Consider the following 18,647-nt stretch of genomic DNA (forward strand, 5'->3'; position numbering starts at 1 on the left):
AGAGGTATATACCCTCCCCCCCTTTCTATGCTTATAGTACAAATACGTAATTCCCGTTTTGATTATTTGCAGATATTTTCGTATTTATAAATTAAACAGAAAGAGAAAAGTTATATACACAAATGCAAAATAGGACGTCATACAACGAATAATATTTGTCACTAATATTAAAATTATTTAACTATGGATTTCATTATATTGAGATCATGGTTAATATTATAACTAGCCAGTGAAGTGTACTTAAATCTGCGTTACGGGAGGAGGAGAATTTGCAAATTGGATAACCTAAACAAAAAAATACATCTTCCAAAAATGATTTGCGGGGAAAATTCCCCCTCACCAGTTTAGAATCTACACCATATCTTATACATAGTTGTATATAATCGATTTATTATATTCATAATAATTATAGTATTTATTCTGGTGTGTTATGCACTCAACGTAGTATATTTTTGCTCGTTACTATATAAGTTAAACAAATTACGACCGCCATAGACGCATAACAAAAACCTATTTAAGACTTGAGACACGTAGCGTAGTGGGAGAGGTATGCATGACTGTGCCAAAAATCGTTTTGATCCATTTTACTATTCCCGAGTATATGTTAATCGGTCAGTTTACTTATTCAGTTATGACGTGAACGAAATCCGTTTAAGTATATTCGCCAGTTTTTATTTTTCTGTTAAAGTCTATCTAGAACACGTACGGCTTTTACAGTCCAGTCCAGCTTAATAACACTTCTCGAGTTTTAGTGATTTCTAGTGATGAGCAAAACAAGACCAAGGCGTTGATATAGTTTCGGTCTTGGTCTTGGTCTTGTTATTGCCGAATCAATATTGGGCTTGTTGTAAGATTCTTGTAGTCATGATTATTTCATCAAATTCATAAATAACAAAAACTCTTTGACATAGCTTTTAGCAAGCATTAAATTGAACTTCTCTGACGCATGAAACAACTAACTCATATGATTGTGTACGCATTAAATGATTATTATCAATATATATAAATATATAATTCCAGAAATATTTACAGATATAAATATTAGTATTGGATTGCTAGTCTTATTCTTGATCTTGTATTGTGTATTAAATGAAGATCAAGGCTTACTTGCTCAATACTTGTGCTTTCGATTAAACCCTGTAAGCCCTCAACTATTCTCGTTTTATTTTCGGTTTTTTTGTTTTTCTATAAATAAATTCTTGGAGATTTTTCTTTATTTACACCATTAAAATTTATAAAAATGTAGTAATATATTAATAATGATAGAAAATTGAACTTTTATGATTTAACTACGTTCAACGTTAAAATTATCACAATTATAACATACGGGCAGAATAAATAGCATTTGCAAGAAATGATATATACTTGACTTTTCGGTTTGATTTACAGTTTAAATCTAATAATTATTGTTGATTATAAAATTAAACTAAGTTTAAATTTTATCGTTGGTTATTGAATTTTTGGTTACATCAGCTTCAGTAAGACACGAGATTAAAATGTAATATTTTTTTAATACTTTGCGCGTAATTACTGTAAACGAATATTTGCAATTGCTGCAACTTTTCTTAAACATACTTTTATTTGTAAAATAATTAATTCATTACTTTTAAGACGTTTGAATTACCTACTTAATTATTATAAATTTAAATATTATATTGCAAAATATTTTTATGATAAACTATTTTTTGACAATCTTTATTTATTTTATATTTTTTTGTTTGTTTTTTCCGGCCTTTAAGACCATCCCGTATTTAATATACCATTTCCCTCCATCTTATTCTGTCTTCAGCTAATTCTCTCTAGTCTACTTCTGGGTCTACTGCTTTAACTTTTCTTCTCACAGTCTTCCCATCTGAATTGTAGTCTGCTTAGTAGTATTTTTCCTTCCGGTTCTTCTTAATTACTGCATTTATCATTGCGTCTTTTTTGCTCCAGATGTGACCGGCCCACATCAATCTTCTTTTTGCGACTTTCCTTGAAGTGCTTGGTCTTTGAAACATATTTAGAAGTTCCTCATTGGTTCGAATTCTCCATTCTTCGAATTTTGAGTCGAGACAAAGTCCAAAAATTCGTCTCAGAACTTTTCTTTCAAATGTCCCCAATCTTATTTCCTCCATCTTTCTTAGTGCCCATATTTCTGACTCATATAAGATGACGGGGCGTATTAATGTCATGTACATTTAAATTTTTAAATTTAAAAATATCGATCTGGATTTTAGCAGAGTTTCCGTACTAGAAAAGCAGTTGTATTCTTTTTGATATTTCCTTCTTTAACTCATTTTCCTGAGTTAAGAGGACACCTAAGTATTTAAATTGTGGCAACTTGTGGAAAATATGTCTATCTTCATTCATACTCTCTCCATGTTTATACGTCCCGTCTCTTCTGTTGAGTTTCATATATTCTGTCTTTTCGTCATTTTTTATAAGACCGACTTTACTCGCAGCATCCATTAGTTTCTTACAATGTACTTTTATTATCTAAATATTGTCTCCTATAATGGCAATATCGTCCGCATATTATAAACCTTTATTTATACTTTATGATATATTAGTTTCCCATAAAAAAACAAATAAGAAACATTATATCTTTAGGTATAATCTAAATAAAATATTAACATACATAAATTATAACCCTCGTGTACAAATACATCCAACAAGTGGTTTCCACACTCTTCGTGCAGTTATACGACGCTCGTACTTGGTCAGAATTTAGCCAGATTAACGATTGTTATAATTTTTTTATTATTATCCTATTGTATTCGTAAATACTTTTTTATGAAATGGATATAACGTGAGAAATTGTACTACTGATTTGTACGTTATATGCTCGTCAAAAACTGACATTTTATAATCTGTGAGGTTATATAATGCCACACGTAAAACACTGGTAAGCATTTTGTGTTTTGAGAACTTAAACTTGTCATCACGCATCATAAGACTAAAATGTATTAATTTTAACATAAAAAAAAAAATACCTAATAAAAATATACTAACATCTTAAATGCGTTAATCAAAATAATAATATTCGTATGGGAATCTATTTTATATTACAATATTATTAAATATTATGAAAGCATAGTTAACAAAATAATTAATAAACATTTATCTAAAATAATGGTTATATTTTTTTTGTTAAATCCAAAAACACTAAATACATATTTAAAATTACTGTGGCAGTCGCATGATTTTAATAAATATGACAATTTTGGCATGCATTTGTTTTATAAATTATATGGGTTTAAACACGATCCATTTTAGTCATAGTTTATTAATAATAATAACTGAAGTACCCATAAAAATACTTAATAATATAATTTTATATGACACATAAGAATGGATATAAAATAAACTCTTTTTATAGATTTATATTCAATTTGTACTTGACATATTGACTTTACGTTTATATTTTCATGTAGTATAGGAGTATAATTTTAAACATTAATTACTTCTTGAGCCTTTTCCAACAAACCGTCTGAAGGGTACGTACTGTACCTATATAATTTATGTATACATAAATATAATGTAAATTTGTATTCGACATTTCGACTATTTCATTAAAATAGTATTTATTATAGTAATAATAAATCCTTAAAATAAAAATTTAATTGAAATCGATAAGTATAATTGTCAAGTATTAATATAGTGTTTAATTTTAAAAATAACATTACAAGCAATAAATTTACAATATTAAAATTTTTAATTATCTATCTTCTTTATACTAGACTTATGATGGAGATATAGAGCTACAGATTTGCATTAAAATAGATTATAATATAAAAATTAATAGGTCGGTACATTAAAACAGATAATAGAGTTACAAAAATTCAATAATGTAGATTATAACTTATGAAACTCATACATAATGACAGTTTATTAATGTGATACAATACACTATTAACACTTAAGAATAACTTTATAAATTGTTTAAATAAGAAATAAGAAAAAATAAAAAAATAAAAATAACTTAATTAATGTTTTTAGTTTTTATAAAGACTTTCTACAACCAAATGTATAAATGTTTTCCGTTTATTAAAATAACATACATTTCCATGGAATCTGTGTATTCTGTAGTTTAACGAAAACATAATCAAAAAAAAAAATAAATTTATATTTATGTTCTTAACTACATACGCAGTGTATTGTAATTTGTAAAATCATCATTATTTGAATATATTCATTATCTAATAATTAGGTACACCGCACTATAATATTTTGGTGGCTAACATTTAACAACATAAAAATTAATGAACTTGCTTATAGCATATATTATCATTAAAAATATAAACTAGGTAGTTTTTAAGATTATTATACATATTCAAATGCTCCGTAAAATAAAATTGTCATATATTTTGAGGAATTTGAAAAGAGTGGTTAATTCTTTGTTAATACAAAATAACTAGGTACATATTTGAGTCATAGTGAAGGAACGGTTTTTGTTTAACACTATTAGTAACAGTAAATCAAATTACAACTGAAAATTGAATAATATTGAAAAAAAAACAACAAAATAATACTTTTATCACTTAACGAAAAAAATCGATCTAGTTATGTAATTAAACAAAACAGTTGATTAATGTTTACTACATATTGCCATATAAAGATTGTATTTAACTATTTTAATATTTAAAACATAATTTGAATATACCGATTAATGGTAAACTGTATATAAATGTTGTGCATCAAATAAATTGACAAAATTGTATAAAACAGAATAAAGAGTTACCAAAGGATTATAGATATTTTTATTTTTTAAATTTAAAACGTTATATGTACCATAATTATTATTGTAGAACCGAGATAAGAAATAAAACAACCGTTCATTGGCTGATTCAATACAATTAATTTAAATATATGCATGACATTAAATTATATTATTTAAGAACATATAGATTTATTTTGTACATCGACCTTTTACAAAATAATATTAAATATAGGTAAACCTTCAATCACTGTCATATTATCGTTAATGAAAAATCCTATAGACGTGTCAATCGTGCAAGCATTATACAAAATAAATCAATGAAAATTATGAAATAATATGTGATTAGAAAACCAAATTGATTAAACCATGCATTAAACCGTAGATCCCGTTTGAGAACTCTCATTAAAAGTACCTAAAATAAAAGAAAAATCTCGATTCGTCGTACTCATACATGTTAATAAATGGAACGTTGAGAAGGAACTCGAGTTTAGCATACTTACAATTATATGAATTTTGTAACTGCATCAACGTGAAAATTATAAATACCATTAAGATTAAAGTCAAAAATTATTTTAAGATATTTCAGCCATTAGTTCATTTATAACCATAATTTAGCAAATGGAAAATCAAATTTTAAAGGATATTTTTTTTTTTTAAGAAACATGTAAATACAGTCTACAGACATTTATCTAGATGGACGGTATAATATTACGTACGATAAAAATATATAAAATCTCCTATTATAACATCATAACAAATGTCAGTATACATTATAGCATTATACCTAAATAATTGTCTCGTTTTCTATACGTCATAGAGCAACCGTTTTTATTATAAAAAAGAAAAATAATGTGACTGCAGTTCTGAATAATAATTATTTGTTGTCGTGTTGAATAATTAATGTTTAATTAATAATTTGTATGTGCAATATTCAATAATAATAATAATTAGTACCATTAACGTTAATATCAGTAGTATTACAACATTAATAATAATCACAATCTTTATAGTATAAATATTAATATGTAGCTTATGTATTGTGTAAATCACCCGACAACATAACTATTTGTTATTGTAAAATATAATTATGTGCCATCTTATCATTTTTTATTTATTATCATTTCGAATTGTACTTGGGAACCTGCAGTAATTATTTAACTACAAAAATATTTTCAATGAACCAAAATCTGTAATCGGAGACAAACTTATAATATTTTATCAATATTTTTGAGACGTGATTAAAGATTGAAAAATTTCCGGCCGATTCTCAATGTAAATATCCAAATACCATTAAAGGCCGAGAATTTGGAGATGGAACACTTGTGTAGGAAAATAAAAACACTATAATATTTAATAAATGAAAGGAAGTACCCACTTGGTGTACACCAATCGATAGGAACGAATAAGAAATGCTTAACAGTTTAATAATAACGAACGGGAAAATTGGACTTCTTGTGTAGATTAAAATAGCACATGTGATAATATAAGTACATGTGTCTTGTACTGCAGTATAATTTTTATTTCGCAATTCAGACCTAATGTGAAATACGTTTCTATATATATATATATATATATATATATATATATATATATATATATATAACGTAGGTATGTACATTTATACATTGGTACACCTATATCCTCGTCCTTCGCTGTGTATGCACAATGGCTTAGTATATGCTGAAACCTTTAAATTATAAATAAAAAAGATACTGTGACGTTCGTGGTTGTACGAAAATGACCACATCAACGCTGCAGACTGATACACACGTGCCCAGTGGCGTAAATTGAATCCAATTTCTGGTGGTGCAGAGGCATATTCTCAACTTATAATTTCCAACACACCAATTTTCCAATTTCCTAAGTAAAATTCTTCCCAATAAGCTATATATTTTCCCAAATATTTCTTTAAATAACAAACAAATTTTGAATTAATTTTAACATTAAAACCTTTATTATTATAATATTAATAAAAAAAAAAACAATTAAATTTTGTTTATAGTATGCTGATTTCCTTGGCTTTTGAAAATAATATTAGAGGTATACAAATTTCAATGATTTTCTGGTGGTACAAAAACATATCTTTGCATCACCACATTTTAGATGTGGCGATGCAACTGCCACATTTGCATCACTCAGTTTACGCCACTGCACGTGCCCAAGCGGACATCACGATTTTAATGAATTAGCGACGCTGTAGATCTATTATTATTAATTTTAATTTCGACAACAAGATAAAGAACAAAATCGATTTTTCACGAGATTTTATAACTTTCGTCGAGAATGTTGATCACTGTGTGTACAACTGACAGTGGGTTGGTCATGATTTCTAAGTTAATTAATAAAAACTTGTTAACAAAATTTAATTTTTATAGCTAGGTATTCATTTTTTTTTTTTAACATAACCGTTGGGGCTCCCATCCAATATGCCCATTTATGATTAGGCTACTGCGGGTATACTGTCACCATGTGTGTAAAATTAACATGCATTTATGGCACTGAATCAGAAACTGGCTCAAGCTGTGTTAGTTCAATAATTATTTAACGACGCAGTAAATGTAAGTAAGCTTGACAAACTTAATCATATTTTTAATCAACTCTACAGAATAATTTAATATTGCTTGGATCTTATTATTTCGCACTTAATATTCCAACTATCAACTTGTAAAATAATATAAATTGAATCACAGATTTACTTTTATGGTCACGTGGAAAATGTTGGCAAAATGTCACAAAACTTGTCATTGAACATCAATGTGTATATTTACACATTTTGGTATTATATGTTCAAATATTTTTACTATTTCATGAGCGTGGAATAATTATATAAATATTAACTATAAGAGATGTAATAAATTGAAACAACTTGAAATATTAAATGCAATTCCATAACAGTTGATGACGAAAATCTTCTTCATAATATATCTCCTAGAATATATCCGAATTATAAGTGAAAGCCACGTACACTACATAGAATATACAATAGTGTTATACAACATGTATTCATATTAACATTATTTCAAACATACTTTAAGATTTAACATATTTTATAAAACACAGTGACCAATTAATATTTAATAAATGTCACACATTTTAAATAATATTATAATTGTAAAATGTGTAGTTATAAAGCAATGAAGTAGACATGTATGTATCTATATACTTAGAGGGTGTGAGATATACGAGAGATGGGAAAAAGTACCACGTGGAGATGGAGGACAGGAGTGGTTAAGTAGTAATAATACTTATAGATGAGACTCAATAACTAGAGAAGATAAGAGTACAGAAATAGTAATGAAGCCTATATGATAAATTAGTCATTACTCCTAAAATTAAATTAAATTATTTTTAAACTTAAATAATGAGTAATGCACAGACTTAAACACATGGTAAAATATTAAAATATACCATATAATATACAATTAAAATTGTGAAAACATGCAACAAATAGACATAAAAAAAAGTAAACTGGTATGTATAGAAAAATAATACACAATTTTTATTTGATAATTACTATTATTGGGTAGCTTTTATATATATGAGGTATTAAAAGAAGTTTAAACAATGTAAACGACTTATAATTAAGTATTTACTTAATGAACACAATAGAACATTTTGAGTAAAATTTCTGGACAACTAACTGTGTTTTTTAAATTATATTAATTATTAAAATGAAAAACCATATTATGCATTTTGTTCTTTGCATAGTTGTAACATTGAATAACATATAGACTGAAAATGATAGTTCAACGTCAAGCTTAGTTATTGGAATATATGCGAAAGAACTTAATATTGTTGTATATTGGTGTATATTATCAAGTTGAACGTTTTCAGTTAATAGTAAAATATATTAATTTACTGTAATACTATTATTTATATACAACAAATAAAATTGTTTTGAGGTTACATCCATAAGAAAATATGATATTGTTTAATACATAAATAATTTGTTTAAAATAATAAAGTTTTTGCCTGAAGTATTATTGTAAGTACAAATATATTGAATTAGTTTATCTTATATTATTTACATATATAATAATACTTTATTTAATTTATAACATAAACACTGCATCAGACACATTGTTTAATAGCACATGAGTATTCACATTCCTATGTATGTAGTACTACACTGAAAGATATACTTAGAAATCAGGACAGTTTTCAATAATATTATGTTGTTTGAAGGTATTATAGTTAACATTGTGAATAAAAAATTCCCAAACCATCTAAAATTAAATTGATTCTTATTGTGAAATAGTACAATAATAGAGAATATAATAGTTTACAATGGTAGAACGTGCCACTGATGCAGACTGACTAAATTTTTATTAATGTTTAAGAAATAAAGGATCATATTCTCAAAATTTGAATACCATAAAAATTTAAGTAAAAATAAAAACAATATTTTTAACAAAATTAACCATTTTATTTATAATAATAATTAGTTATAATTTGATAATCATAGGTATCAAGGTAAAAAATTAATTAGTCAACTTATGTTTTTTACTTTTTTTAACTATTTTGGGTGATTGTATTTCAATTTTAATATCTTTATTTATTTGAGTATCATATTTATTTGATAATCTTTGAGTTATTCTTGACATCAATTCGGATCTACGTCTGGTAGCATCTTCAATTGTGTCAACAGGAATTAACTTCTGAATTGCAGGTTTTTCCTTACTAACGCGATTAGAAATAATTAATGTTCCAGCTAAAGGGACCACATCTAAAAAATAAAACAATATCATCGTTTAAAAATAATAACTTAACAACAGATAGTTAACCATATGGATTGATTCTAAAAATTGATAGTTTACTTAATGATAAATTGCTTGTGTTTTCACTGGGAGTTATTATTGTGATGTTTGTATCTTCTTGACTTCTATATGGTATCATATCAATTTTATTAGATAAAGAGTTAATAATGTTTAATTTTTTAACGTCATTGAAATTTATTGATTTTTGGTGTAATTCATTTATATCTACCTGTGAAAACAAATGATAGTTATTAAATGCAAATAATTACAAAAAAATAATCTGTCTTAAAAATATATTATTACAACACATTGATAATTATGTATGAATGATTTATAAAACAATCAATTTATTGGTAAAGAGTAGAAAACAGGCCTTTAGGCATAATTTTATTTTGGGGAACGTCAAAAAAATGATAATTTTGTCCGACTAAAATAAGAACCTTTACTAAAATAATTTTTAATTCAATTTTCTTAAATTTGAGACAAAGAAAACTTTTATTTTCAATTACTTTTCAAATTAAGAATATTGTATTTACATTTAAAATGTAAAAGATTACTTTTCAAAGATGGATAAGCAAAAATGTAAAGGAAAGATCTATACTTCATGTATCCCACTTTGGAAACATCCTTGATAGCGAATGGATTTATCCACAAAAAAAAATTAATAAAATACTTTAAAAATTTTATCTGCTACAAAATATACCTTTATTTCTAACATACTCTCAAAATGTATTATGTGGTAAACATTTTATTTTATTAGATATTATTCTGAAAATAACAAAATAAAAAGAAAAACTGTATAACTTAGGTTAATAACCGTTTAATCGTACTTTACCAACTATATTCTTAATATACATAAATATGTATACAAAATCAATTTTTTTAAATATATTTACATTATCAGTTGTCACTAGGGCACAGATTTCAATGCAAAATGCATTTTTTTTCAGTTTAACAAAAATATGTTTCAAATGGTATAGATTCATATAATTCAATTTTTATTTTGTATTCTTTTGCATTTTTTGTCATATTTACTTCTTTAATGCATTTTTGGAAAGAATTAAAAAAATTTCAAGTATTCAATATTTTTCTTTAATCAAATTATAATTACATTTTATCGTCTTATGTTATCGTTATGTCATTAAATTATGGTATAATAGTTGATAACAATAACAATAAAATGGACTATGTGTGTGGAAAGCATTGATTAGGTAAATAAAATAAAAAAATGTTAGTGCACTTTAGGTAGTCATTTTTCACATTTTAATACATTTTTTACATCATTAATTCGATATTTTCTGAGGCATTTTAAGGTATTTTGAACGTATTAAAATCTGAGCTCTAATTATCACCAACCCTAAATATGTTATTTTACCTGCTAAACTGGTTTGATTAACTGGCTGGTCTTGTCTATGATAAGAAATAAAATAACTATACTATGTACTTGATCATATACTTACGTCATGAGGACACTGCAATGTCCAAACTTCATATTCATCTATTAGATCTTCAGAAAATAATACGCCTTCATTTCTGTTCAATTGAGATGCATCTAATTCTATAACCTTTAAACAGAAAAAATAGGCATTCAATAATTGATAGTAATAATAATTTAATAATATTAAAATCAATTTAATACATAAAACCGTAAAATAGATTCTTTACACAAAAATTGATAATTTGTAAAATATAATAAATAATTTATCTAGAAACGATTGAAGTCTAACCTTTAAATTATGACAATAAAACCAATTGTTGACTACCATAGTAGCTTAAGGCATAATAAAAGTATATAACGCTTACTTTTATAGGGGTTATACTTTCTGTGGTAGACATCATATCTTCGTCGCAGCTGAATTCGTCGGACGGTTCCTCATGGACGCCGTACGCCAAACTCGGCGACAAGTTGGAAGACACATCGGACATATTGGATTTGAATTTCTTCGGTTTAGACCGACTAGGCGACTCAACGTCGGACGGGCGCTTGCGTTTGGGAACGTGCACGTTCATCTTGGACACGTCCTTTATGGATCCGGTCATTTCGATTGTAAGTTTGACAACGACGGTTGAGTAAGCCCCAAGTCGCTCCCTGGGAAGAACGGAATCGCCTTGTGTTCAGCCTAACCTAACGTTGTTGCCGGTCACCGAACAAGTACGTGAGGCCCAGAGGTTCGACGCACGCGACGAAGCCGCGTACGGAAAAAATTACGGACACAAACGACGAGAGAAAGGAAACACGTGTGTCACTCGGTACGATAACGCGGGCGGACGGCTGTGTGATAACGGCAAAACAGCTGATGCCGATGACGGTTGCCCGTAACCGTTCCGTTACGAAACCCCCACCGGAAAAAAAAAAAAAAAAAAAAAAAAGAGAAAAACACCGGTCCGCCGACCCCGCCGCGTCAAACGTTCCCGTGCGTTGCCCATCGTTTTTCTTTGCCGCGAAACGCTCGTACACGGGGCACGTACGCTCTACACCTGCGGTGGACCGACTTAGAAGAATCGAATCTTGACAAAACCTCGTTGTGCCGTCCGAACGAACGTTTGCCGCCGCGCGATCGCCTGCTGTTCCGACCAACGATTTCCGTAAGTATTGCAATCAACCGTACGACGGTCGTGTGCAGCTCGTCAACGGAATCGGTTGACGACGGCCCAAACGGTCTCTGAGGGAATTCATTCGCGGTGCCGCCGTCAGTATTGTCGTGCTTTCCGTTGGCTCCGTGTCGCGCGCGCGTCCCGTTGAACGCGCGACAAACTCGTGTCGTCGCGATGTTTCCTGGCGCGCGAAACGCCGTACGGATTGTCCGCGGGACTGCTTCACGTCCGCACGGTTTTCCTTCGGGTAGCGGAGAACGCGAATGTTTTCCATTTCGCCACCGGCGCATGGTCCTGGAGCCAACCTGATGCTCACCCGAATTCCACGTTTTGGCGGCAAACTCGTCCGTTCGCCCGCCAGCCAATAGTTAAGCAGTGGCGCGGAAAGACTCGCCAGCGCCCCTGGCCAACTTGGAAGAATAAAAAGCTTTTTAACCAGTTATAATTTGATGTTACGATATTTTTTTTTATGGACACAATTTATATTTATAATTTATTATTACAGTGTTAATTTTAAACTTTGAAAATTCGCCTTTCTCGCTTTATGACGACCAAATTCATCGATAATTTCTTCGTATGAAATTTATTATTCGAATGCCCTAGTGCTATTTTCATAATTTCATCATTAAATAAATTGTGTACAAATAAACGACATCTACTTATTTCAAAAAGTATAATAGAAAAATTTTGATTCGACTGCAAGATGAAAATACAACTTGCACAATTTTGCGTCCCTTTGCAATTCGCTCCCCTGGCGTAGGCACAGTTTGCCATATCCTTGCTATACCACTGTAGTTAAGTTTCCTCCACTGTCCTTTTTCTTTGAAAACTACCTACCACCTTCTTTGCTGCGGTGTCCGGTTATATAGCTCCTTAAAGTCATTATTCTTAGAATAGGTCATCTACGTTTGCAGATGATGCAGACTATTGTCATTCAACTGCTGCTACTATTGTGATGGTTCGATTGTTACATTGAAAATATGAATTTTTAACCATTCGATATCAACACATTTTTTATTGATTTTCAGTAAAATTTTAATTGAACCACTGTTCCTAAAATATACTTATTCTTGGTATCCTGTTTCTCTTCATTGTATTTGAGATTTTTCTATGGTGATTTAGAACAACAATTTTAGATATTAAGTTCTGAATATAATGAGGATAATTTTTTTTCCTTTAAACCAATTTCGAATTTGAAGTCAAATGATTGACGCTCGTGTAATCTATTACTTGATTTGTTTAGTTTATAAATTAATGATGATTACTGTTTCTTTTTTTCTATTTTTTTTTTTTTTTTAATAGTAAAATAAATAAATAAATTTTACTAATTTTAATGCATGATTTTTTTTTTTTTTTTAGTAAATAACTAAAAGAATGGCTGGTAAAAAGAAGGGGCCAACTAAAGCTGTAGCCAAGAAATCTATAAAACTTAAAATTGATAATGAATTGTTAGATACTTTAACCAAGTCATCTGAAGTAACACAGTATGTATATAATTTAATTAACTTACATTATTATAGTTACACTTGAGTTTATTACTATATTATGATTTTCTTAATAGCAAATATATTTATTTTAATTTGTTATTAATAAAATTAATTTATACAATATATATTTTATTGATATTTGATATCTATCTGTATAAATATATATATTTTGTAAATTGGTATTTTATTTTTATTTTTAGAGAACCTAAAGATGTAAATGGTATTGCTAATGTAGAAGTACATTCTGAATCAGATATTTCAAACACTAATAGGTAATTTACTTACATTTTAATTTTAATTTATTTATTAGAGATTATTGTTAAATAATTTAACAGTGTTTTATTTGTAGCAAGGAAACTAACAGTAAAAAAAATACAAAAAAGGGTCAAAATAAAAATGCAGAAATTAAAATTCCTAATGATAAACAGGCTGCAGTAAAATCTAAAAAAGTTAATAAATCAACAGAAAATGCAAAACAACCTTCAAGTACTTATCTAAATTGTTTGAATATAGATTTTTAATATGATTTTATAAAAAATATGTTCGTGATAGGTGTTACATTAAAAAAGACTGTTGTAAGTACTGAATCTAATAACAAACGTAAACAAGAACTAGAAAGTGACCCTGAACCTACTAGTTCAACAAGTTAGTAATTATATTTTTATATTAATGTATTCCAAACATTAGTATATCATGTTATAAACGTATTATTTATTAAAACAGGATCAAAAAGAAAGTCTACGAATGTACAAACAACTGAAGTTAAGAGAAAAAAGACTGAAAAAACAATAGATAAAATAGGTATTAATTTCTAAATTATTATTTGTTTGATGATCAAATTATTACTGATTGATATATTTCTAGCCATTGATAATCGAATTGAAACATCTGGTCATGTGATGATTAAAGGGCGAGACATAGTGATTGCCGGATTATTCGGTTTAGGCCCTGATCGTGAACAACTTACAAATCTTACTGAACTAAAGAATTTGAAATTCAAACTTATTGCTGCTGGGAGTATGCATGTCTTAAGTGTTACTGATGATGGAAAAGTAAATTATAGTCAATTTAAATTTCTCTATTTAATTAATTATCTACATTATTATTAAAGCTTATGTCATGGGGTTGCAATGATGAAGGTGCACTGGGCCGTGATACTTCAGTTGAAGATAGTGAGACTAGACCTGGAATTGTAGAAATTCCAGAAGAAGATGCTGAAATATATAGTATTTCTGCTGGAGGTTCACATTCTGCAGTACTCCTAAGTAATGGCAATGTGTACAGTTGGGGCACATTTAGAGTAAGTTATTATTAATTAAAACCATTCACCATAATATTAACTATTCATTTATAATGCAGGATAAAAATGGTGATATGGGTTTCCATCCAAATGGAGAAAAACAACTAAAGCCTAAATTAATCATGAGCAACGTTAGTAGAATTGCATCTGGTATTAATCACCTGGTCATGTTGTCTAAAAACAAAGTGTATACCATGGGTTGTGGAGATGAAGGTCAACTTGGTAGAATATGCCAAAGACATTCTAATCGAGAATCACGTGTTGGTAAACGTATGTATTATAAAATATATAAAAATATAAATTATTAAATATTTTAAGTTCAACATTTCTACTTGCAGAGTTGCTGTTAAATCCTCAACTGTTGAATTTTCGGAAAAAAGTTGAGAACATTTGGGCTGATTACGACACTACATTTATCCGTTTAACGGATTCTACTATTTACTCTTTTGGTTTGAATGCTAATGGTCAATTAGGTGTTGAAAATGATGATAAATGTGTGTACTTTCCACAAAAATCTCAATCTTTAAGTCGTCTTAAAATTAAGTCTATATCAGCTGGAACTCAACATGTCACTCTATTGGATGAGCAGGGTTTGTATATTATATAAATAATAATAATTTGCTATTTCCAATAAGCTACAAAGTAAATATAATACATGATTATTAAATATTTACTGAACTATTAATTGTATAACTTTTATATTTCACTCGCTTATGTTAATTAAAGAGCAAACTGTATACATATTTTATAATATATTTATTAGTTTTCTATGATATGTAAATTAATCAAAAAAAAAGAACATTGGTTTGGTAAATAAATTATCTTGTATTCAAGCTGTTCAATTAAGTATGAACTTTGGGCTAATATTTTAAATGTATTGTATTTCTTTGTACTTTACCATACATAATGTATAAATATTTTTTTTTTATGGTATATACATTTTATTATATGCTATTTATTAAAGATATGGTTTTTGTTTAGGTGCTGTTTATGTAATGGGTGACTATAGAGATGGTCGCTTGGGGATAGACATCGCAGAAATTCAAAAAATACCTAAAGTGTTATCATCATTACCACAAATTAAACTGATTTCATGTGGATCAGACAATACTTTTGCAATAACAGAAAATAGTAATAAAATTAATTATTTCAATTCTTTAACCCATGTGTATATATATATATTTATATATTTATATATCTATCTATGTATTTATACTTTCGATTTCATTTAATTTTCTAGATAAATTGATGGCTTGGGGTATTGGTTTTGAAGAAAAAGATGATTCTGATGTTATTTATTACACACCAACTGATATTGATGCAGCCAACCGATTGGACCAAAAAACGGTAGTTCAAGCAACATCTTCTGATACAGCTATATTTTTGCTATTACAAGATTAAGTTTTAAATATTGAATGAATATTTTTTTCTTTCCTTGGTAACTTATATTTTTTATATTTTATTCTAAGTAGACAAATTTTCTACAATATATTGGTATCCATTTTCTAAAATTAATTTTAATGTATTTTTACACATTTTGAAAAACGAACGAACATTTTTTTTTTGACAGGATGATCATATAATTTTTTTTATTATTATTATTATTTGTCTTTTTATTTCATAACACCACACTTATTCACATGTATTATTTACATGAAGAATGAATCCTCTTTTATATATTAATATTATCAATTATTTTTATTATTATTTGTCTTTTTATTTTATAACTTTTATATTATTTACATGGTATCCATTTATTATTACTACTAATTAGCTGATTTGTACATTTTGAATTTTTGAAGTGTGATATATTTATCGTTTTAATTGTTTATTATTATAATTTTTTTTTTTTTTTCGTAATAACATTTAGTTATATAAATAATTTGGAATTAATTTATTCAATAGGGTACAATAATTTTTAAATATTTAGCTCAAATTATATAATATTCTTTTCAAAACAGTTTTTTTTACATATCAGTTGATTTTTTATCAATCAAACTTAATCTTATTATAAAATCACATAAACGTATCTGCACTTGAATACGACTAGCATCATCGGTGACATCAAATCCAGGTACACCAGCCATATGCAATGTGTTTTGTTGTTCTCGTCTCTGTTAAAAAAAATTTCAGAAACCATTTAATAAATTTATAAAAAAAAATATCAGGTTCATCATATGTTAAAAATCAACATTTAGTTGTTTATTTGAATACATTACCAATATCTAATCTTATCTTATATGTAAACAAACATTAACATATTGAAGTCATGCACAGAAAATTTACATTAATAATTAAGATATATGAATTAAGAAAATTAAAAGAGAACAAATTTCTCAATCTCTAATTATTATTTATAGATTAATAAAAATATTCAGATTTAAATTATAAATAGTAAAGACAAATAAGGCAAATAATTTAGGACAAATTATAATACTCAACATCAGCTCAACATGTAATGCACATACAATACTTTCAATGGCAGTACAAAAAACCAAGGAAATAATATTTATTAAACTATATGATTATATTATATTTCCTTTTCTGATATAAATGAAATATTCTGATATGTGTTGAGATTTTGAACAATTGTTTTTAATTTACCAAACATATACAAGGTATTAAGTACATCAATTCATAATTGTATAGTTACTTGATATAAAAATATGTCAAAAAACAACTTTTTCAGATAATCCTATCAAAACTCAGTTATAAATAACAATTAAGCACCTACTTATGACAACTAATACCTTTTCATCAAGTTCAGTTACTATTTTTTTATCAAAATCTCTTAAATTTTTCCGATGTTCAGCTTGAAGTTTCAATCTTGTTTCAGTCTTGCCTGGTTCAACTAAATCAGACTTGAGTAATTTTTGTATACCGACTTAAACAAAACAACCATTTGATTCTCTATACAAAATCATTTTAAAAATAATATGTTCAGCAATATATTTTACCAGAATGTTTGTTAATCATTTCTAACCGTTTTTGAAACATTTGCTTTTCGGTTACATGTTGTATATCAGTCAGTTCTTTGACAATTGAATATAATGTCTCATCCAAAAGACATTCAGCTAGTTCGCACAGTAATTCGTTGGGAATACGTTGTTGGTATTTCCTAAAACATGAATATTTTTTATTATCAGACAAAATTAAAAATTGTTATTTGAATTTTACAGCTGCACAATGTAATCATGTTTAATTATTGAATAAACGGGATAAGATAAATTATTATTAACTGGTAAAAAATGAGTATTGTAATTAATAAATCGTCTTGACATTATCGATCGCCTAGATTAAAATGCTAGTAAGTGAAATCGTAGAAAAATATGGAGGAGTAATAACTTTGTTTAATTAAGCTTTACTTACCTAGGTAGTTCTTTAACCATTTTCTGTAACTGTTCGTTGAGGAAATACAGTCTGGACTGAGTCTCGTTCTGGTTGTCGGCGGAAGATGACAACGACGACGACATGATGCCGAACGCAACGTTTGATCGGACATCAAATGACAATGGGAACTAAGACGTGTAACGAAAGTTTGAATTCCGTGCGTCTGAAATTCTGTTGACGCGCAATGAAGTCGACTACATTTAAGCCGGTATTGTGTTAACAATGGAAGTTATTACAAATCGTCATGCGCATCAAAAGTAAATCAATATGAATATCTTATAAATAATTGAAAAATACGGTTTTTAAAGAAAAAAAATGTCAAAAACATTATATTCTCGTGTTATCGCTCATCTATATTTAATGTTATCAGTGACATTTGTTGTGCTAGGCATAGATAATAGAATATTCTGTTACCC

At 27.7% G+C, this 18,647-nt stretch overlaps 3 protein-coding genes across 3 annotated transcripts; 1 reads left to right on the forward strand and 2 right to left on the reverse strand.

Moving 5' to 3' along the window:
* Positions 1-9,204: 9,204 nt before the first annotated feature.
* On the reverse strand, positions 9,205-11,742 carry LOC112694373 (the record flags this gene model as incomplete). The annotated part of the gene is made up of 4 exons (XM_025569819.1): positions 11,263-11,742; positions 10,920-11,024; positions 9,520-9,688; positions 9,205-9,428 (listed from the first exon to the last, which is right to left on the reverse strand). Coding segments are annotated over exons 1-4 (735 nt in total), but the record flags the coding sequence as incomplete, so codon positions are not given.
* Positions 11,743-11,867: 125 nt separating this feature from the next.
* On the forward strand, positions 11,868-16,356 carry LOC112694372 (regulator of chromosome condensation-like). The gene is made up of 12 exons (XM_025569818.1): positions 11,868-12,045; positions 13,414-13,538; positions 13,742-13,813; positions 13,891-14,027; positions 14,094-14,186; positions 14,265-14,342; positions 14,406-14,593; positions 14,653-14,841; positions 14,901-15,111; positions 15,180-15,431; positions 15,823-15,972; positions 16,082-16,356. Exons 2-12 carry the CDS (start codon positions 13,429-13,431, stop codon positions 16,240-16,242), a joined length of 1,641 nt encoding a protein of 546 aa, XP_025425603.1. The 5' UTR covers positions 11,868-12,045; positions 13,414-13,428; the 3' UTR covers positions 16,243-16,356.
* Positions 16,357-16,785: 429 nt separating this feature from the next.
* LOC112694371 (gonadal protein gdl) lies at positions 16,786-18,596 on the reverse strand. Its single transcript, XM_025569817.1, has 4 exons — positions 18,211-18,596; positions 17,799-17,959; positions 17,592-17,725; positions 16,786-16,955 (listed from the first exon to the last, which is right to left on the reverse strand). Exons 1-4 carry the CDS (start codon positions 18,312-18,314, stop codon positions 16,809-16,811), a joined length of 546 nt encoding a protein of 181 aa, XP_025425602.1. The 5' UTR covers positions 18,315-18,596; the 3' UTR covers positions 16,786-16,808.
* Between the last annotated feature and the right edge of the window lie 51 nt (positions 18,597-18,647).

This window comes from Sipha flava, unplaced genomic scaffold (genome assembly GCF_003268045.1).
Source record: "Sipha flava isolate LNK unplaced genomic scaffold, YSA_version1 128_pilon_pilon, whole genome shotgun sequence".
Lineage (NCBI taxonomy): Eukaryota > Metazoa > Arthropoda > Insecta > Hemiptera > Aphididae > Sipha > Sipha flava.

Bases quoted from the DNA above. Each gene is read 5' to 3' on its own strand.
- LOC112694371 (XM_025569817.1), bottom strand. From the start codon at position 18,314: ATGTCGTCGTCGTTGTCATCTTCCGCCGACAACCAGAACGAGACTCAG. The intron at 17,726-17,798 runs GTAAAATATATT...GTTTTGTTTAAG, and splicing joins AATGATTAACAAACATTCTG to TCGGTATACAAAAATTACTC. The intron at 16,956-17,591 runs GTATTAGTTGTC...TTTTTTTAACAG, and splicing joins TAACTGAACTTGATGAAAAG to AGACGAGAACAACAAAACAC.
- LOC112694372 (XM_025569818.1), top strand. From the start codon at position 13,429: ATGGCTGGTAAAAAGAAGGGGCCAACTAAAGCTGTAGCCAAGAAATCT. The intron at 14,594-14,652 runs GTAAATTATAGT...TTATTATTAAAG, and splicing joins GTGTTACTGATGATGGAAAA to CTTATGTCATGGGGTTGCAA. The intron at 14,842-14,900 runs GTAAGTTATTAT...TTTATAATGCAG, and splicing joins ACAGTTGGGGCACATTTAGA to GATAAAAATGGTGATATGGG.